Source organism: Mesocricetus auratus, unplaced genomic scaffold, assembly GCF_017639785.1.
Source record: "Mesocricetus auratus isolate SY011 unplaced genomic scaffold, BCM_Maur_2.0 Super-Scaffold_4256, whole genome shotgun sequence".
Lineage (NCBI taxonomy): Eukaryota > Metazoa > Chordata > Mammalia > Rodentia > Cricetidae > Mesocricetus > Mesocricetus auratus.
The window spans coordinates 23,395,733-23,415,253 of record NW_024429182.1 but is presented as its reverse complement, the minus strand read 5'-3'; the positions used below and the strand labels follow the sequence as shown (position 1 = coordinate 23,415,253).

Genomic DNA, 19,521 nt, shown 5'->3' with positions numbered 1-19,521 from the left:
CCAAAAGAAAACAAACAAACACAGGAGGAAGCTTATTTTTATTTTGGCTTTATACTGCTCAGATGTCAATTTGGTTGAATGTGAAATTCATGTACATTGATGCAGTAGTAAGATTGCTCAGGGCTACTTTTTGGTGAAGAGTGCCCTCTAGTGACTGATTCTTGTTATTAAATTTACACTTTGTAACCTCACTTTTGTGAATTGAATGAAGATGGAAGACAGCATCAGTTCTCAAAGAAATGAGAATATAACAATACACTAAATAGGCTGGGTGGTGGTGGCAAAGCCTTTAATCCTAGCACTCAGGAGGCAGAGGTAGATGATCTCTGAGTTCGAGGTCAGCTAGTCTACAGAGTGAGTTCCAGGATAGCCAGAGGTGTTACACAGAGAAACCCTACCTTGAAAAACAAAAACAAACATGTTGCACGAAAAATAAATGACTCATAATCCCAGCACTCGGGAGGCAGAGGCAGGCAGATGTCTGTGAGTTCGAGGCCGGGCTGGACTGACAGCCTCCAAAACAATACAGAGAAACCCTGTCTCGTAAAAACCAAAAATAAAAAAATAAAATAAAAATAAATGACTCAGAGACTGATACTGAAGTTCAAGCTTCAAGCAGAAGATCAAAAACAAAGCAGTCAGCCACTGGCTTTTAACTCTGTCTCAGACTGAAAGGCAATACTGGCTCCACCAAACCTCAGAATGCAATCCTAGACTGGTATGCTCTCCTCAACGTGGCTGGAGAATGAATGCCAGCTCTGAGACCCTGTTCATGTCTTAAATACCTCTCAGTAGTCCTGGGATTAAAAGTGTGTGATCCCAAGTGCTGAGATTATCTTTGAGCTGTTGCTCTTTAGGACTGGATATATTTCTTGTAGCTCAGTATGGCCTTGAACTAACAGGATTCACATACCTCTCCCTCCCTAGTGGTGGGATTAAAGATGTGTACCTACACCACTATTGCCGCTGCCTGGGTTTTATAGCTTGTGGCTGACTTTGCTTTCTGAGTCCCCAGGCAAGCTTTGATAAATCATAAATAATATATCACCACACAAACAAACAAAAATACACTAGATAAATTTGATGTGATGTATGACTAAAATGATAGTATAGATTTTGTGTAGAAGGCCTAGGGTAGTTTCCATGTTATTGAAGACTTATCTAGTGTTACTGTACAATCCTGAAGGAACTGTCTTGAGCTAGAATCGGAAAGAAATGCTTATGTAGGATAAAGCATCATTGGAATGGAATTTTCCCCAAATTAGGTAGTTTCTTGAACAAATGTTTTATTCATTTAAGTTAGATGGAATCTATTATTTGTTTAAAAGAAAATAACATCAAATCATGTGATTTTTATGAATAAAGAGCCTTTCTTCCACGTGGCATCTCCTTCATTGTCTTTGAGTAGTGATTTACCTCACCGTGGTTTCTTATGTAGTTGCTCTGAAAATTCAGAGCCTTAAGTATACCTAAAATGGTTTGTAGTTTTCGGGTCCATCTCTGGCTCCAGCTATAGGCTCTCGGGGGGTTCTAAACTGCTTCTGAAGAGAGGGCACTGCTGAAAGGCTGGATTATTCTCAACCTGTGGTAGCCAAGAATGAAAATGTAACCAGCAACAAAATGGTCACTTGGGTTGTAACAAATAGAATATCACAGTGCAGCTGCCCCCATGCACACAAAAGTATGCCCCAGAACTGGTAGCTTTATCTGGGCAATCTGGGCAAGTGGCCTCCCTGCATCTCTGCTCACTTTTTGTCATGTAACTGAGCTTATATACTGACTTCTGGAAGACCTGTCATAATATGTGGTCTTTTGTTTAAGGAAACATCTTAAAATCTTTTCAGTTGCTATGTGATTACTGATGACAGCTTTGTGAGTTTATAAAGTTAATTACATAACAAAATTCTTTTTTGAGTCTGTTTTGAAGCTGGTGTCAAACAATTTATATTGGATAGGATGGTTTTTAATAGATTTTGGAAATTTATAAAATTGTCTTCATAGCAGCACTTAAAAATGTTTAGTTTGTCAAAATCTAGTAGTCATATTGTGGTTAATTATTTTATCAAATATATTCAATATGAAGCAGACATTTTATGATATTAATAAGAGTGGTATTCAGAATCTGAGAATTATTTAAAGAGAAATGATAAGTAATTTCATTAATATGAATTATTAAATTTGTATTAGAGATATAGTAAGAATGATAGTCTTAGTATAGTATAGTAAGAATGGCCACAGAAGTGCCCTTCCAGCTGGTTTTTGAAAGATAGAAAGGGTGTCACAGGCCTCAAGAGAGTCGGTGGCTCCCACAGTCAGAGAGAAAGTAGTGAAATCTTTTCTCAGAAACGTTTGGAAAGATTTGACATAAAAAGGTGAAAGTTGGCCACTAGTGCCCGGAGACTCCCAAAGGTACTTTTTCAGGTTTGCTAGCATTTGGGAGGCCTTTTCCTTGCTATGCTTTTTTTTTTAAGCAATTAAGTTTTAATAAAAATGCATCTTTTAACATGAATTATTAAATTTGTATTATAAAATTATTATTAAATTTGTATTAGAGATATAGTAAGAATGATAATCTTAGTATAATATAGTAAGAATGACAGCAGAAGCACACTTGCAGCTGATTTTTGAAAGGTAGAAAGGCTGGCCTCAAACTCACAGAGATCCGCCTGCCTCTGCCTCCCGAGTGCTGGGATTAAAGGCGTGCGCCACCAACGCCCGGCTATGAGAGTCCTTTTTTTACATTTCTTGGAACTTAATTTTTTTCCACCAGAAAGACTTTACCAAAATAAAACTATAAAATATTTCAGTTACAGAATGAAATTTACACATCTACCAGAACACTGAAGTGACTAGATTTATCAACCTACAGTTAATAATAAAATAATTAATTTCACTTTACCCATTTTAGCTTGTAGAACCTTCCTGATGTACCAGCATCATTGCCTTCCAGAATCGTCTTTCTCTGGACTTCAGATGCTTGTGAACTTTAGAATTTCTCTATTTATTTTAATTTTCTTGTTTTTAATATTTTCTACCACTAGGTGGAGTCCTGTACAAATAATTTAAAAAGGCGTCTGTGAAAGAGGATTCTCCTGTTTAAATATAATACTCAGATGTTATAGAATAGCTTGTAGCTGGACACTTGGCTTTGGCGTGTGAGACAGGAGAAGATGAAGACGGGTTGGGTCTGTTCTGAAAAGATAAGCCATGTCCAAGAGACTGTGCATTCCTAGTTGCTAGAATTAAAACCCGGGAACACAGTCTTCAGTGTGGGGTCTCGTGTTCTTGTTGTTCTTGTGCGGCATGGACTCTTGCATTTGGAAAGGTGACTGAATAGTTTTTGAACAAATTTCTTTGGAAATTTCACATCATGCACCCCTGCCCCACTCATTTCCTAGTCCTTCCATGTCTGCCCTCCACCCTTGTAGCTTCCCCCCAAAAAGAGAAAATGGCTAAAAATAACCCCCAAGCCCAAACAACAACAGCAAACCAAACCAAACAGCTCACTCCTCTGCTTTGCCAGCCTCCCCGTCACACATTTGTTCGTCATAGCGGCATTGGGAGCTTGGTGTGTCCAACAGTGTACCCTTTTGCCCAAACATTTTTCTTTGAAAATGTGCGTTGCAGTGAGCTGTTGGTCAGGTTCCAGGCCCCTGGCTTCTGGTACACCATTTGAATACTGGACTCTCATGGAGGTTCCTCTCCTGGAGACATGGAGATCTACAGTTATGGTTCCGAAGGACCAGTCCCTTCATGAGCTCCCTAGCTCATGGGCGCGGTAGATACTGGGGAGTGCCAACTCAAAACCTTGCATGTGGGCCTGGTTGGTAGCTGGGTTACTTAACCTGGGCTTCCACTAGGACCACCCTCTCAGTTGAAGTGCAGGGCATTCTCTTCCTTCAAGGCACTTCTGCTCCCAGGCTACCACCACAGGCTCCAGCTGGCAAGGGGCGGGGCCAGCTCTCCTGCCTCCAGCCCCTGCTGTGAGAGGGCGGGGCCAGCGAGGGGTGGGCCTGCCCAGCATGGTCCTCAGACATCAACATGGGTTTAGGCAGCTGTCCAGACCACGGGCATCCCCATTGCCTTTGGTGGTAACATGGTCGTGGACAGCAACACAGACCCGGGTTGCAGTAGGGTTATGCACGCAGACATGGTCCTCAGCGGCAGCAGAGGCACCGACGTCACATACATAGCCCCGGGTGGTGTAGCACAGGCCACGCCCATCAGCCTGTTCCTCACAGCCAGTTCTAGCTCTCGCCACACACAGTGCATGAAGCACTCTGCTTCTCTTTCTCCCCCGTTTCTCCACCACGCATTTGCTCATCGTGTGGAGCCTGTTGGCTCGAGGCAGTGGGCAGGCTTCCCCCTTGCTGCTCCTTGACTGACCGCTTACCTTGACGTCACTGTCGGAGTTTGGAGCACCGAGGTACCACCTCAGTGGGCTGGGGAGATGGCTCAGGGTTAAGAGCAATGGCTGCACTTGCAGGGACCTGGGTTCATTGCTAGCACTCACATGGCAGCTCATAACTGCCAGTAACCTGAGTCCCAGAGGGTCTGACGCCCTCTTCTGGACCCCAGGGGCTCTGCATTCGCGTACATGCACACAAAACACTGTACACATAAAATTAGAGTCTTTTTAAAAAGACACCGCCTGTTAAAAAAAAAAGTACCACCTTAGTGACTGTGAAGTAGCATAGCGTTTATCGGTCTTCTCAGGTCCTGTCTTCCTAGTCTGTTATATTTATGAACATGCGTGTGTTTGTGGGAGCTTGAATAGGCTTCCCAGTAGATATTAGAAACCCTAAGGACAGTTTCTTAAAAAATAGTTTTGTTAAAGCTGTATGTCACTGAAGTTTTTAGAACAGTAATGTAGCTTACACTAATATATTAAGCAACATAGTAACCAACTTTGTCTTTCCTGCCCCTCAAATCAGTTTCAAAGAGTAACGATGCCCGTTCAAGGTAAAGTGGGTTTTTCAGAGAAGCACAGGAGGGACCTCAGAGTTTCCTCCTCATGTCTTGCTCCTCAGTTTGTTGCATTTGTAACCTGACAATTAGCCACGCCTCAGTTCCCATCCCGTCTTCCTGCTCATCGGTTGATTTCACCTGATGGGTGGGCGGAGCAGTGCCCATCAGGAATCCCCTGCCGAGCCATTCCCCACCGCTCGTCTTCAGAGGTGATCTGTGTGGCTGCTCGCGGGTGCTTCTCATCCATCCACACCCCACCTGCTCACCGCCGCCCTTACTGGAAGTCTCATAACGCAATATTCTTAAACTAAATGCATCAGGTAGATTTGGGATTTAGTCTTGGCCCTGTTTTTCTATGTGACTTTGGACTTATGTGTTAATCTGCCTCAGTGCACTTGAAAAGGGCTGCTAGCAGAGCGTGCTGTGGAGGTGTAACGAACATTTAATGAGGCCCTGCATGAGAAGCACTATGTAGTAAGCACTCAGTTGGTATTTTTATTACCGCTATCACTAAGACGTAAGCCACTCTCCTGACTGCTTACGTGGGTTCTGGGGATCCGAACTCCAGTCCTTGTGCTTTCTTGGCTGGGAGTCAGAATTGTGAATGCTCCTACATTAGACCACACAACATTGGACTCAAATGCTCCTCTCATAGCCCGTGAACCTTGAGTCAAAGTAGGTGGCCAACTGCTTGTAACAAAGGCGTTTCCTAGGGTATAATATTTTTCGATTAAACCCAGAGCAGCCTTTGATAGACTGGGGTGACCTAGCACCTCTCCCCCTTCCTGTCCCTCTTTCTGTACTTCCCATTACTTCCCTCTCCTCCCGTTATTCTCCCCCACTCTTTCCTCCAGAAAAAGGATCAAAGACCCGAAGGAGGTGAGGGAGATGGAACACACATTTGCAGAGCATAGGACAGGAATGTACTTGATATTTTCACTAATTCATGGGGTTGGGGCTGGAGAGATGGCTCAGCGATTAAGAGAACTGCCTGTTCTCCAAAGGTCCTGAGTTCAATTCCCAGCAACTACTTAGAATTGAGCTCTCTCTAGCATGCATGCAGACAGAGCACTCATACCTAAAAATACATATATAAATAAATATTTTTTTAAAAAAGGAAAAAAAAACCTAAAGAATTCATGAGGAGACCAATGTTGCTGGCACAGAATTAGTAAAGTGGAGATTAGACAGTCTCAGTGAGGCCAGTGCGGTAATGTGTAGCAAAATTATATAGAGCTTTGCAGGTCTCTTGCAAGAGACAAATGATTAGAGTGTGAGGTCTTCTATTTTAGTAAGACCATTTGTACACATGTGGCTACTGTGTTGACAAGATGCCGAAGATGGAGGCAAGGCAAAGTCATACCAGTTAGGAGGCACTTGGCAATAATTTAAAGCAAGACATGTTGCTGGCTTAGTCTAGGGTGATATGAGTGAATGTGATGGGTTTTCTAGCTCAGAGGTGGCCAACTTTAAAGAAACCAAAATACCCTACGTTTATTTATTTATTTATTTATTTATTGTGCATGCGCGCGCGCGCGCGCGCACGCGCGTGTGTGTGTGTGGCATAGGCGGGAGGTCAGAGGACAGTTTGTGGGAATTGGTTTTATCATTCTGCCATTTGGGTCCTAGGGATTCAACTCACGTTGTCAGACTTGGCAGCAGGCAACTTTACCTGCTGAGCATCTCTCCAGCCCGGCTGCCTTCCGTCATTGTGATGCGATGTTGCCATTTACAAGTGTGTTGGGCTGCATTCATCACTATCCTGGGCCATAGACTGCATATGCTGTGCCAAATAGTTTGTGGTTAGAAGCGGGAGAAAAAAGGTCAGGGATGACTTCAGGGCTTTTGTCTGGGAAAATAGTTAAGTGGGGTTTACTAAGATGAGGAAGATTATGGGAAAAGGTTTGGGGGAACTGGGTTAGGAATTCACTTTTGAGTAAACTGAAATAATGCTCACCACACATTCATTTGGGGGAGATGTGAGTCTGAAGCTTGAGGAGAGGTTAGAGGTGGAAATAGAAATTAGGAATATGTTTGTGTGTTTGTAGAGTCAAGCTGAAGTCAAGAGCATATGAGTGAAAAAGAAGGTGACCAAGACCAGAGTCTCATCCTAGCCAAGCACTCAAAGAGCCCAGGGTTTTAATTACCATCCTATATTGTCTCCACTGCTAGTAGTACTTGACTCATTTAAAAACTGAGGCCTGCAGCTGCCCTCCCTCCCAGGCTTTGGGGAAAGAAAATATATAGCATACATACACATGTAAGTTACAATCCAAAGCAGTATATGAGTACATGCCAGTAACTGTCAAGGACTGCAACTTCATGTGTCTTACAGAGGGAAGCATTGCTTCACATAGAAATGACTGACAAAGGCCTGGCGGGGCCTTAAACAAGAGGCAGGGTTTGGGAGGAGCAACCATCTCCAGGTCCAAAACTGTGGGAACGACTGCTGGGTTCTATCAGGTGCTGTGCTCGCAGTTCGGCTTGGTATTGTAAGTGGATACTTCTACAGTTAGCAGTGGGGAAGGCACAGAGGGCAGGGAGAAGAGGTCCAGGGATGAGCATCTGTTTGTCTTTCCCTAGCGGCATTGTGTGGGCAGTCCTTCCTCTATTGTCAGTTAGTGACATCACTCAGGCCTTGATGGCCAGAGCTTTTATTAGGGTACAGTCGTGAGAATGGGACTAATTGCCTGTGTGGATCTGGCTCACTGCCCACCTTGCTGACCTTGGTTTTCAGCCTCTACTTTCATAGATCTTACTGTTAAGGTCTCCATGCCAACAGACAAGACATTATAGAGTGTTCACTCCCGGAGCCAAGGACAAGCCTACCGCGTAGTAAAGGGGTTGAGCTTCGCCCTTTCTGGGCATTAGCATGAACTGAACTTTGTACCACATTTGCAATGCTGTGGTAACCACAATATGATTCTGTTCTTGAGGATGCCAATTTTGGAACCAGAGGGCCAGGATGCATATTCTACTCATAAATCTTGCATTGTGGAATTTATGGTGAATAAATGTATCCACAAAGTTATTGTGAATAATGTGTTCAAAAGCAAGGGTAATAACAATATCCATTTTATAGGCCTTTTGTGAAGATGGAAGAGTTGCTAGACAACTTTTAGAACATGTTCTGACACATAGCAATGCTGTGAACGTTATGTTTTTCTTACTCACACCATTGATGCAGTTTTCAGCCTTAGTATGCATGTTAAAGACTAGTATTGGGCCCACATCTCCCAAGCCCCAAGACTTCTATTTCTGGACACCTAAGAATATATTTAGAGGGCTTCTCAGTCTTTGAGTGTTAACATACTCAAAAAGAAATCAAGTATTTTCCTTTAAAATTATTTCTAATGACGGTAATAACTGTCCAATTCATTTACTTGCTTGGAGACTAAATCTGTAGTTGCTATAAAGACTGTGCTTAATAGGAAAAACTTGTGGTGAACTGAGGAGTTAATTTTAGTTTTCTTTTGCATACAGGTCTGTATATGATGATCAAACAAACGGGCACAAGAAATTTATGGAAAAGCTAGATGCTTGTATCCGCAACCATGACAAGGAAATTGAAAAGATGTGTAACTTTCATCATCAGGGCTTTGTAGATGCTATTACAGAACTCCTTAAAGTAAGGTCTGATGCGGAAAAACTGAAGGTAGGAGATACTTTCAACTTCGCTTTGCCTTTACTCATTAAGTTACGTAATACTGCAGTGCCTTGGCCACTGAGTGCACTTTCAGGAAGTAAACGGTACACATAATTGAGAATGTTCCCTGTGTTCCACGAACACAGTTGTCAGCACTAGTGGCAGGAATGCTTTTTACCTACTAGGCTGTCTTACGTGCAGGAAATGGGCTAAATGTGCAAACAGGGAAAGGCCTATTTGCAGTTTTAGGATAAAAAAAAAAACGGTGATACAATAGTGTTAAAAAGCCATCCTCTCCATATCCGGGCTGCAGTAGTATCCCTCCATAGGGAATGGGCTGGGCCCTCCCCCAAATGATGTGACGGATTTTGGTGACCCCCCCCATGGAGGGTCTCACTATCCCTGGGGAGTGGGTGGGTGGTGGGTTGGGGGGTTGGTGGGAAGCATGGGAGGATGGGAGGGCGAGGGAATGGGGGGACGGATATGTAAATAAGAGTGTTTCTAAAATAAAACAACAACAACAAAAGAATCTAACCCCCCCCCCCAAAATTGTCCTTACTGGGTAGTGGTGGTACACACCTTTAATCTCAGTACTTGGGAGGCAGAGGCAGATGGATCTCCGTGAGTCCAAGGCTAGCCTGGTCTACAGAGTGAGTTCCAGGACAGCCAGGGCTGCACAGAGAGACCCTGTCTTGAAATACCAAGGAAAAAAGTGTTATACTCTAAAGTTATAAAAATTTACTATAAATGATTATGTGCTGTTATTTAATTATGCTGAAAAATTTGTTAAAGAAAGTTGCTCACATATCCTGCCCCTATTGGAGGCATTATCTATTAAAGTAGGCCTGAATTTGTTCAGTCAGAATATAAAATATTTAATTATAGGAATTGTCTTGTCTTTTCATTAAAAGTGCTTATCAGGCAGAATCCAAAGATTCTGATTAAGAAGGCCGTCATATAGAGGATATTCAGATAACAAGAGACCAGGCACAGCATCAGTGAGGTCACTGAACATCTCTGGTCTGCAGCTAATGAGATTTTTAATAAACGAGCATGTGCTTCCTCATACGATGACCTAATGAGTCACTTAGTATGTGGGAAAATCCAAGCTGAGCTTTGGCTGCACCTGCAGCTTGAACATGTTGCTGTGAGTTGAGGTTTCTGTGTTTGATGTTAATCAACCTCCCAGGGTTTGCATTCAGAAAATATGAATGTTTAATTACCGTAAAATGCAATCGCCATTTCCTAAAGATGGTGAATGGCACATAGACCTCATTGAAGTTATCAAAAAGGGACCAGTGGTCAATTGGGTCAGTGATTTGAATTGTTTGACAGACTCAGAAAAGCAAGTAAAGTTCAAAAATCCTGAGTAAATTTGAGAAGTTTGCCACAGAATCTGTTAAAAAGAGCTGTCATAACCAATTGAAGTTAACAAAAGTCCTTTTCAATCAAAAGTTCAAGTTCAAGCTGTAGAGTTAATTTGAATTTGCATTTCTTTGTTCTGAGTTTCTCATGAAGCATGATCTGATTACAAGGGTGAGCAGTTACATCAGGGCAGCTTTATGCACGTCTGTCTAACTAGGTGAAACTATTTTTAAGGTGCAAGTGACAGATACCAACCGAAGGTTTCAAGATGCTGGAAAAGAGGTAAGAAAAGGGTGGATGGATGAACGGGTAGATGGGTGGATGGATGGATGGAAAGAGGGAGGGAGAGAGAGAACTCTGTATATATGGATGTCATTTAATTTTAAAATTGTCAACGCCTTTACTTTCTAAGGTGATAGTACAAACAGAAGATATCATTCGATGTAGAATTCAGCAGAGAAATATTACAACCGTTATAGAGAAATTGCAGTTATGCCTCCCAGGTGAGTCAGAGTGCGTGTCATATGTTTGGTGTGGTAAAATTACAGTTCAATAATACTGCATAGTCATCATCTCTCTGGGAATTCCAAATTATTGTGTTTGCTCCCTAGCAATGCCTGTGGTTGCCTTTCATGTTTGTCCCTTTTCTGGATTTCCATGAGTTTTAGAAAGTAAATGTTTCCATTTCACCTGTTTCTTAAACATCTTTGCATTCTTCTCTGCCTAGCTGGCTATTTGGATCACCTCACCACCAAAACCCCATCTCCATGTTTGTCTGCTTTCCCTCAGGGAGAGTGTCTTTTAGTTATGTTTTTTCTGGTCTTTATCTAATCTGTTGATTTTTTTTTAACTTCTAGTTTTCCCATTGTTTTCTGTTTGTCACTTAATAGGTTGATTTTTCTTTGTTCACATTCTCATTTTGCAGATAAGGTAAGGAAGCATTATAAACACTAGGCCCTTTTGCCTCTCCTGATGTTTTTTGGAAAGACTTAGTTCCTGGTTTGACTCAGATTACTGGGATATCACATAAATTCTCAAGAACTAACCAATACTTTCTTTTTTTTAATTTTTTTTATTTTTCAAGACAGGGTTTCTCTGTGTAGCTTTGGAACTAGCTCTTGTAGACAAAGCTGGTCTTGAACTCACAGAGATCCGCCTGCCTCTGCCTCCCAAGTGCTGGGATTAAAGTTGTGTGCCACCACCGCCTGGCCTACCAGTATTTTCTTTACCTGGACTTACTGCATTTTAAGTTGGATGCATCCTGTTCAAATAAAGTCACTTCTTTTTTTTCTCATTGTCAGTGAAATTCATCTCAGGGTCTGGTTTAACTTTTATTTCCTCTTTAGGAAGAAACCTAACCTACCATATCCAGGGAAATAGAATACCATGTATATATTCTATTTATGTGATAGAAATTTAGCTTAGAATATAAAAGATGTTGTCAACATTGTCAGCAGTGAAGATGGGGTTTAAATGAGTCCACCAGACCCAAGATAAATGATAATTAGGTATTTATTAGGGAAGCACTTACACAAATAATAGTAAATAAATGCTGTGGTCTTCCTACTCCAGAAGATGCAGTCTTTGCCCTTCGAATGCTCTCACCGCAACCCAAGAGAGCATGAGCCAGCCCCTCCTCTACCTTATAAGGGGTCACGTCTGCACACCTGAGTCCACGCCCACAGGGTGTGGTCACCACCAAAAGTTCACTGGCAAAGCAAGATGCTACTACACAGCAATTTTTATTGGCTATGATAAATATACTGTTTTCTCACTTACTGAGAATAGCTTTTCTTAGAATTCCTACAAGTCCACTCAGTCGAGTGCATAGTGGCCCCGGAGTATTTGCATATTAACTTTGAATAAATAAAATGCCAATTTTCTAAAGGTTTTAGGAGTTAAAAACATTTTGAATGGGGTTTAATAGTGCCTCTGCGGCCATTAGATACATTGGATTAGCCACGAAGACGCTTACTCCCTGAATTATTTGTCGTTTGTCTCTGAAGACAGTAGGCCTGGTAGTGGGTACTGGTAGAGTGAATAGCAGAGAGCTGAATTCAGAACTCACCTTAGTGAGCTGGGAAACAGAGGTGCTGATCTGTGGCTCTGAGCACGTGTGAATACTTACTGTTCATTGCCACACCCTGAACGCCTCTCCCTGAACTTGCCCTTTTGATTAGCAACACATACAGTACCCCCATGTGTTAAGTATTATAGAAGATCTTGGAATTATACAGTTCAAAGTTTATCATTTTATTGGATAATTGTATTTCTGGGACTTTGTGGAAGGGTTGAAAAAAGTAAAGATTTTTTTGTTGGGTCTATTTTCACTGATGTTATAACTCACTGTGTTGTTAGCATTTGACAGATTTCTTTCTTGTAGTTTGGGTATAAATCTCCTTGTATAGTTAGTTAGTTATCTTATAGTCGTGCTATTTATGTTGAGTCAGCTGAATCTCACTGTGACTCAGTTTTCTTTCTCAAGTAACTAAATTAGAAACTTCTAATTCCACTTCTGGAAAAAGAGATTAGTAGTTTGTGAATAAAATGATTATTAATAGGTTCCTGTCTCATTGCAGATATCAGTATATGTGAGCATTCCAGCTTTAATATGCTAATGTATATAGTGTTCAATATGTGCAAATTAATAACACATAGACCACTTTGAGAACATTAGCTCACCACTTCATAGTATAGAGGAGACTAATGAAGTTTTTATGTTGAACATACTGTCTTATGAAGCTAAAACGTTGTCTTTAATGCAGTGCTGGAAATGTACAGCAAGCTGAAAGAACAGGTGAGCATGAAAAGGTGAGTTCGCTTCTCTGTTGTCTTACCTAAGAGTCCTTATCCGGACGCACTGGCCAGCTCAGCGTGAATTACAGTCAATCTGGACTTTGCTTTCTGTCTTAACTCTAACCGTTCTCATTCAACGTGTTTATCATTATCACTCAGGAAAGCAAACAGTAGCCACGTATTTGTGATTCCTTATCCTTTATACGTGATATGAAAGATTGGTAGTACTGGTAAAGGATAAATAGACAACTCAAGAGGAGTCAGAATTTTGTTTACTTACTAATATAGTTTACTACAATGCGGGGTGCAGCATGCGGGCTGAGGGCAGAGCACAGGTGGTTATGAGTTGAACACCAGGGCAGGGTACTTCAGCTTCAGCTTCACAGGGCAGATGAAAACACACATGAAAAGTAATATGAAGTGGCTTATTAATTGCCACAGGAACAGTGATGAAGTGATGTTCGAGATGTTTAAAAACGAACAACTCCAAAGTAAGATTGAAAAGCCAAAATGAACAAGACACTGTTTATTGGGGGAAGTAACTTTATTTATTTATAATCAATCATAACACATAATATGCAAATCTGTAGTCAGCCTGGCCTACAGAGTGTTTTGGTCTTTATGCTTTCAAGTGTAAAAGCATGTAAAGTGCCTTCAAGTGGCCGTTACTGTCTTCCAGTTTAGGGTTTTATCTTTTTTTTCAGTAATCTAATAGTTGTAGTCAGATTTTCCCCACTGTGCCCCAAATATCATTCTTACGTGGGTTTTTTGGTCTACTTTATTTTATTAATACAATCCAGTATCATTATTTTAGAAACAGGGCTCATCTGTAGCTCAGGCTAGCCCGGAACTCATTGTGTAGCCTCAGACTTGCAGTGGCCCTACCCCTCAAGCTTCTCTAGTGCTGGACTGAGGGTGTGAGGCTCCACACTTCTGAAGATGCTGCCCGCCAGCTGCTCTTGGTTGTTCACGAGAAGATCAGGTCAGCTCTTGTAGCTTAGGACACACTGGTGGTTTGTTTGTTTCGAGAAATAGTTTCTCTGTGTAGCCCTGGCTGTCTTGGAACCCACTCTGTAGACCAGGCTGGCTGCAGATTCGCAGAGCCCCGCCTGCCTCTGCCTCCCAAGTGCTAGTATTAAAGGTGTGCACCACCACTGTCCAGCTGGGAGCTCCACTTTTAATCTTTTTTTTTCTTAGTTCCTTTTTTTTCTGATCATTGCTGTGGAGTGATGAATATTTAAAAAATAAATGTGTATAGCCCACCATAACTCTTGAACTTATGACCATTCTGCCTTAGGCTTCCAAATACTGACATGTAGCAAGCTTTCTTCGTCAGACTCTCTTTGGACCTCTAGCCTGCAAATAATGATTTGGAGACTTGTTATTAATTATGAAATCTTGGCCTTAGCTTAGGCTTTTCCCCAACTAGCTCTTATAACTTAATTCGTAATTTTTTAAATCTATGTTCTGCCACAAGGCTTGCTCCTCAGCAGACTTGTAGTCTGCCGGCAAAATCCTCACCCCTGCATTCCCCCTCCCCTTCCTCTCTCTTCCTGGAAGTCCTTCCTGTCCTCTCCTGCCTAGCCATTGGCCATTCAGCTCTTTATTAAACCAATCAGAAGGCACCTTAGGCAGAGACACATCTTTACAATATTACAAATATTCCACAACACTGGCATGACAGATGAGCAATGCCTTGTCACAGGTTTGATATATTCTTTTTTCCATTATCTTTCAGTTTACAGTATTTTCTAGCTTTCCTGGGATCTCTGAAAGTTACATTTATATGTTTCTACTCAGAGTCACAGAACCACTTCACTATGACATCTTGACCAAATTACATACTACCCATTTTTCTCATCATAGCATATAAATAGTATTGGCTGCCAATAACTTATACCTCAGAGGGTTGAAAGAAAGGATAAGCCCATGAAAGTTGTCAGTTTCTCTGGGACACAAACTCGGCTTTACTGTATACCTGACATGTCCCATAGTGCCTGATAAATAGTGGGCAATCAGAAAATATTAATTGAATTGAAAGAAATCATTCAACAAGTGATTTTCATCTGACTTTTGAGGAACTTAGTGATATTTCTAATTAAACAGTCATATGAAATTTTCTTAAAAAAGTTAAATAAAATTTGCATTTATTTAGAATGAAACATATGCTATAGTTTTGGATGGATATTATGGTAGGAAAGATATTAAGATATTGAATAGTGAATAATTTAGTATTGTGTTATGATTTGTAAATTTATTTACAGTCAAGACATTGTAACAACTATGGTAGGGTTCATCATGTTATAGATTTAGATGGAATTAAGTAAGGAGGGTCATGTTAGTAGAAGTCATGAATGTTAGCTGCCAGTGGGTATACAGTATACATAGCTGTGTTTAGTAATAGAGATAAATGTTTATTTTATCTTCTCCCTGGTATGGAACCCAGGGCCTTGTGGGTGCAAGGCGAAAATCCCAGCCCAAGAGCCCACTGCTGTCACTCCTCTTTGCGGGAGTGTTGGGCTGACTCACTGTTTGAATCTCTTTGTAGAGTAATTGCGTGGACTTTTAACAGCCCCCTGTCAACCTCTCGCAGGTACTATTCTGCCCTGAAAACTATGGAGCAGTTAGAGAACGTGTACTTCCCCCGGGTTAGTCAGTACCGCTTCTGCCAGCTAATGGTAGACACGCTTCCCAAACTCCGGGAGGACATCAAAGAGATCTCCATGTCCGATCTCAAGGACTTCCTGGAAAGCATTCGAAAGCACTCGGACAAGATAGGGGAAACGGCCATGAAACAGGTGAGTTTAACATTGCACTGTAATGTCCCTCATGTCTAGGATGAGTGTTTACCCCTTGACATGCTTATTTGTGCTTAGGCTTACCGTTTTCGTCATCCCTGGGCCTCCTTTACAGTGCATTTGTTTTCAGTGTTTTCTTTGCAGTTACAGGTATTTTAAAAACTTAGGTAAAGTCAGTGTAACTTGAATTTTTCAACTAAACTCTCAGCAGTCCGTTCTTTCCTTCACATGGCTTGCACTCATGTTTTCCAGCAGTCAAATCTGCTTCAGAGTCAGGGTTAGCACAGAAGTGGAAACTTTGATGCTAAAGTCCTGCATTGTTCCTCTTTACAGATTGATCCTTACTGTTTTTATTATGTGTGTGCGAGAGTATCTGGGTGTGATATATATGTATATATATGAGTGTAGGTGCCTGAGGCAGCTAGAGGTGTTGGATCCCCTGAAGACTCCATTACAGGTGATTGTGAGCTGTCCAAAATGGATGCTGAGAACTGAACTCAGGTCCTCTGCAAGAGCAGCAAGTGTTCTTAACTGCTGAGCGCTCTCTTCACCTCCCACAGATTGTTCCTTTTATAGAAATATTTAAAATGCAGTTTGAATTAAAACCCACAATTCAATAATAAGATCAGAAACAAGCAGAATAGCTGGGTGCACACCTTTAATCCCAACACTTGGGAGGCAGAGGCAGGCGGATCTCTGTGAGTTGAAGGCCAGCCTGGTCTACAAAGCAAGTTCTAGGACACCTAGGGCTGCATATTGAAACCCTGTCTCAAAAAACAAAACAAAAAACAAACAAAAAACAGAAACAAGCATAATAAAAGATAAAATACAACGTGGAAATCAGCCAAGCTAATTAATATTTCTGAATAAAATTGATAATCCTTTATGAGAGAATTTGAAAGAGAAGAAAGTCAGTACTCTGGAGGCAGAGGCAGGTGGATCTCTGTGAGCTCGAGGCCACCCTGGTCTACAGAGCGAGTGTCAGGTCAGCCTCCAAAACAATACAGAGAAACCCTGTCTTGAAAAACCAAAGAGAGAGAGGGAGGGAGGGAGGGAGGGAGGGAGGGAGGGAGGGAGGGAGGGAGGGAGGGAGGGAGGGAGGGAGAGAGAGAGAGAGAGAGAGAGAGAGAGAGAGAGAGAGAGAGAGAGAGAGAGAGAGAGAGAGAGAGAGAGAGAGAGAGAGAGAAGAAAGTACAAGCCAGGAATTAAAAAGAGGACATTGCTACAGATCCTACACTTACATTTCAGTAATAAAGTACTGGCTTTGGGAGATGGCTCAGTAGATCAAGTACTTGCTGCTCAAGTATGAGGACTTGATTTGATCCCCAGAACCTACATAAAAGACCCAGAGTTGATGCGTGCTTGCAATCTCAGCCCTAGAAAGGCAGACATGGACTGATCACTTGGGATCACTCGGTCAGACCCAGGGGTGTCAGTGAGAAATCTAATCTCAAATCAGTCTATCAGTCATGATCCCGAGAAATGGGCCTTGAGTTTGATCTCACATACACATTCTTTTCCCAGCCCTAAGACACATAAGAAACAGCTTATAAATGTTATTAATAGTTATTTTGGAGCACTGTACATGGTGACACACATCTATAAACCTAGCACTTGAGAAGCTGAAACGGGAAGACCTCAAGTTTGTGACCAAGCTGAGAGACATAGTGACTTCCAGTTCAGCCTGGCTATAAAGCAGGAGCCTGTATCAAATATATAAGTAGGTAGTTTGGTAGATGGATTAATGGGTGGATGGGCGGGTGGATAGATAATGAATGTTGCTTTTGACTAGAATCAGTTTTGAAATAATTTGAACCTTGTCTCCCTTAAAATAGGCACAACAGCAGAAAAACTTCAGTGTTATTATGCAGAAGCAAAACAATGCCAGGTTTGGGAAAAATATGCATGTAAATAATGACAGCATTCTAGAAGAGAAGAATGACATTGTATTGAAACATGTACTTGAAGAGGAGGCTGAGAATGAAGAGGAGGTAATGGGGTTTCTATTTTCCATTATTATTGAATACTTTTTGCTTCATAAAGTACTGTGTTTTCCATGTGCAACCTGATCAGTGAGTGATCTGAAATATTAGACTATGTAGCTGATAGATAGCAATAGTCAGTGTATAAGAAATAAGCTGAAAAAAAAACCCACCAAAGTGAAATTAAATGGGGTTGTTTATGTTGCCTGCTATGGGAGAATCAAATCAATATTATAACAGCCTGTGACTCGATATTATTTAATAGTTTAACCTATCATTTTTAAAAATAGATTTATATTTTAGGTCTTAACTGTTCAAGATCTCGTTGACTTTTCCCCTGTTTACCGATGCTTACACATTTATTCTGCTTTGGTGAGTATTTTTGCCGATTCTCATTGGCATATTAACCATCTAAGTTTGCTATACTGTGTTTTAATTCTTTGCTGGTCCTTCCAATCATGTAGAGTTTGGTAGAGAATGGTTTTGTGTCTGTTAGTACTTAATTTTTCTATCCCTGCCTCTTTCCCTCCTTTTTCTTCCCCCTCCTCCCTTTCTCCCTCTCTTTCCTTCCTTTCCCTCTCTTTCATTTTTGACAGGTTCTTATATAGCCCAGCCTGGCCTTGAACTTGATTCTCCTCTCCACCACTGGCTGGTTTATGTGGTGCTGGTGATTGAACCCAGGGCCTTGTGCATGCTAGGCCCTCCCTTTGCTACCTGAGATACATCCCCAGCACCTCAGCTCTTATTACTTTTATTTTGAGACAAGGTCTCACTAAGGTGTCCATGTTGACCTTGCAATCTTTCTGTCTCAGCCTCTTAAGTAGCTGGGCTCACAGATCTGGATGATGTTCCATGTCTTTTATTATAAGCCAAGCTGAATTATGTTATATACTACTTTTTAGCATATTAACTTTGTGGTTAGTTCTTTTCTGACAGATTTATTTTAATTCTTTTTTTAAATCCCCTTTCTCTCTCTCTCTCTTTTCTGTCTTTCTTTCTTTCTAATTTTATTCTTCTCTCATACATTACATCCTGACTACAGTTTCCCCTCCCATCTCTCCCCGCACCTGCCCTCTCCCTCAGATCAACTCCTTCTCCATTTCTCTTAAAAAAAAAAAAAAAGCAGGCCTCCCAGGGATATCTACCAAACATGACCTAATAAGTTTCAATAGGACTGGGCACAAACCCATGCTGGTTGAGGAACCCAGTAGGAGGAAAGGGTCCCAAGCACAGCAAAAAAAAAAAAAAAAAAAAAAAAAAAGTCAGAGACCCCCTCCTCCTATTGTTAGGAGTCCCACAAGAACACCAAGCTATACAACCATAACACATATATATATATATAAAGAGGGTCTAGCTCCAGACCCATGCCTGTTGCTTCAGTGTCTATGAGCCCTGCTTAACTGAGTCTGTGGGCCATGTTTTCCTGGTGTCCTAGACTCCTCTGGCTCCTACAATCCTTCCTCACCCTCTTCTGTGGGGTTCCCCTGGCTCTGCATCTACCCCCATCAGTTACTGGATGAAGCCTCTCTAATGATAATTGGGCTAGGCACCGATCTGTGAGTAGCAGAATATCATAAGGAATCATTTCATTGATGTTCCTTCCTTCCTTTTTTTTTTTTTTTTTTTTTTTTGAGGTCATGTTTGGTTCTATCCTGGGTCTCTGGGCTGTCCAGTCTCTGGGTCCTGGCCATCCAGATGTGTCAGGCGGGAGCTCCCCTTGTGGCATGGGCCTCACGTTGGACAGTCATTGGTTGCCGTCTCCCACAGGTTCTACACCGTTGTCCCAGCACATGTTGCAGGCAGGACAGATTGTAGGTTGAAGGTTTTGTGACTGGGTTGATGTCCTAGTCTCACTGTTGGGACCTTGCTGGTTATAGAGGATGGCCAGTTCAGGCTTGGTATCTCCCATTACTAGGAGCTGTTAATGCCTAGGCTCACAACCAACCCCTCCCTCCTTTTTTTAAGG

At 41.7% G+C, this 19,521-nt stretch overlaps 1 protein-coding gene across 4 annotated transcripts in view; it reads left to right on the top strand.

Moving 5' to 3' along the window:
- Exoc6 (exocyst complex component 6) overlaps window positions 1-19,521 on the top strand; it is a 145,052-nt gene that overhangs the window by 30,462 nt on the left and 95,069 nt on the right. For all 4 annotated transcript variants that reach the window (XM_021224794.2, XM_005063646.4, XM_021224805.2 and 1 more), the window contains exons 2-8: window positions 8,452-8,623; window positions 10,214-10,261; window positions 10,392-10,482; window positions 12,745-12,790; window positions 15,369-15,573; window positions 17,409-17,564; window positions 17,859-17,927. In XM_021224794.2, the coding sequence (XP_021080453.2) occupies window positions 8,452-8,623; window positions 10,214-10,261; window positions 10,392-10,482; window positions 12,745-12,790; window positions 15,369-15,573; window positions 17,409-17,564; window positions 17,859-17,927 (787 nt within the window). The remainder of the gene's footprint in view (window positions 1-8,451; window positions 8,624-10,213; window positions 10,262-10,391; window positions 10,483-12,744; window positions 12,791-15,368; window positions 15,574-17,408; window positions 17,565-17,858; window positions 17,928-19,521) is intronic.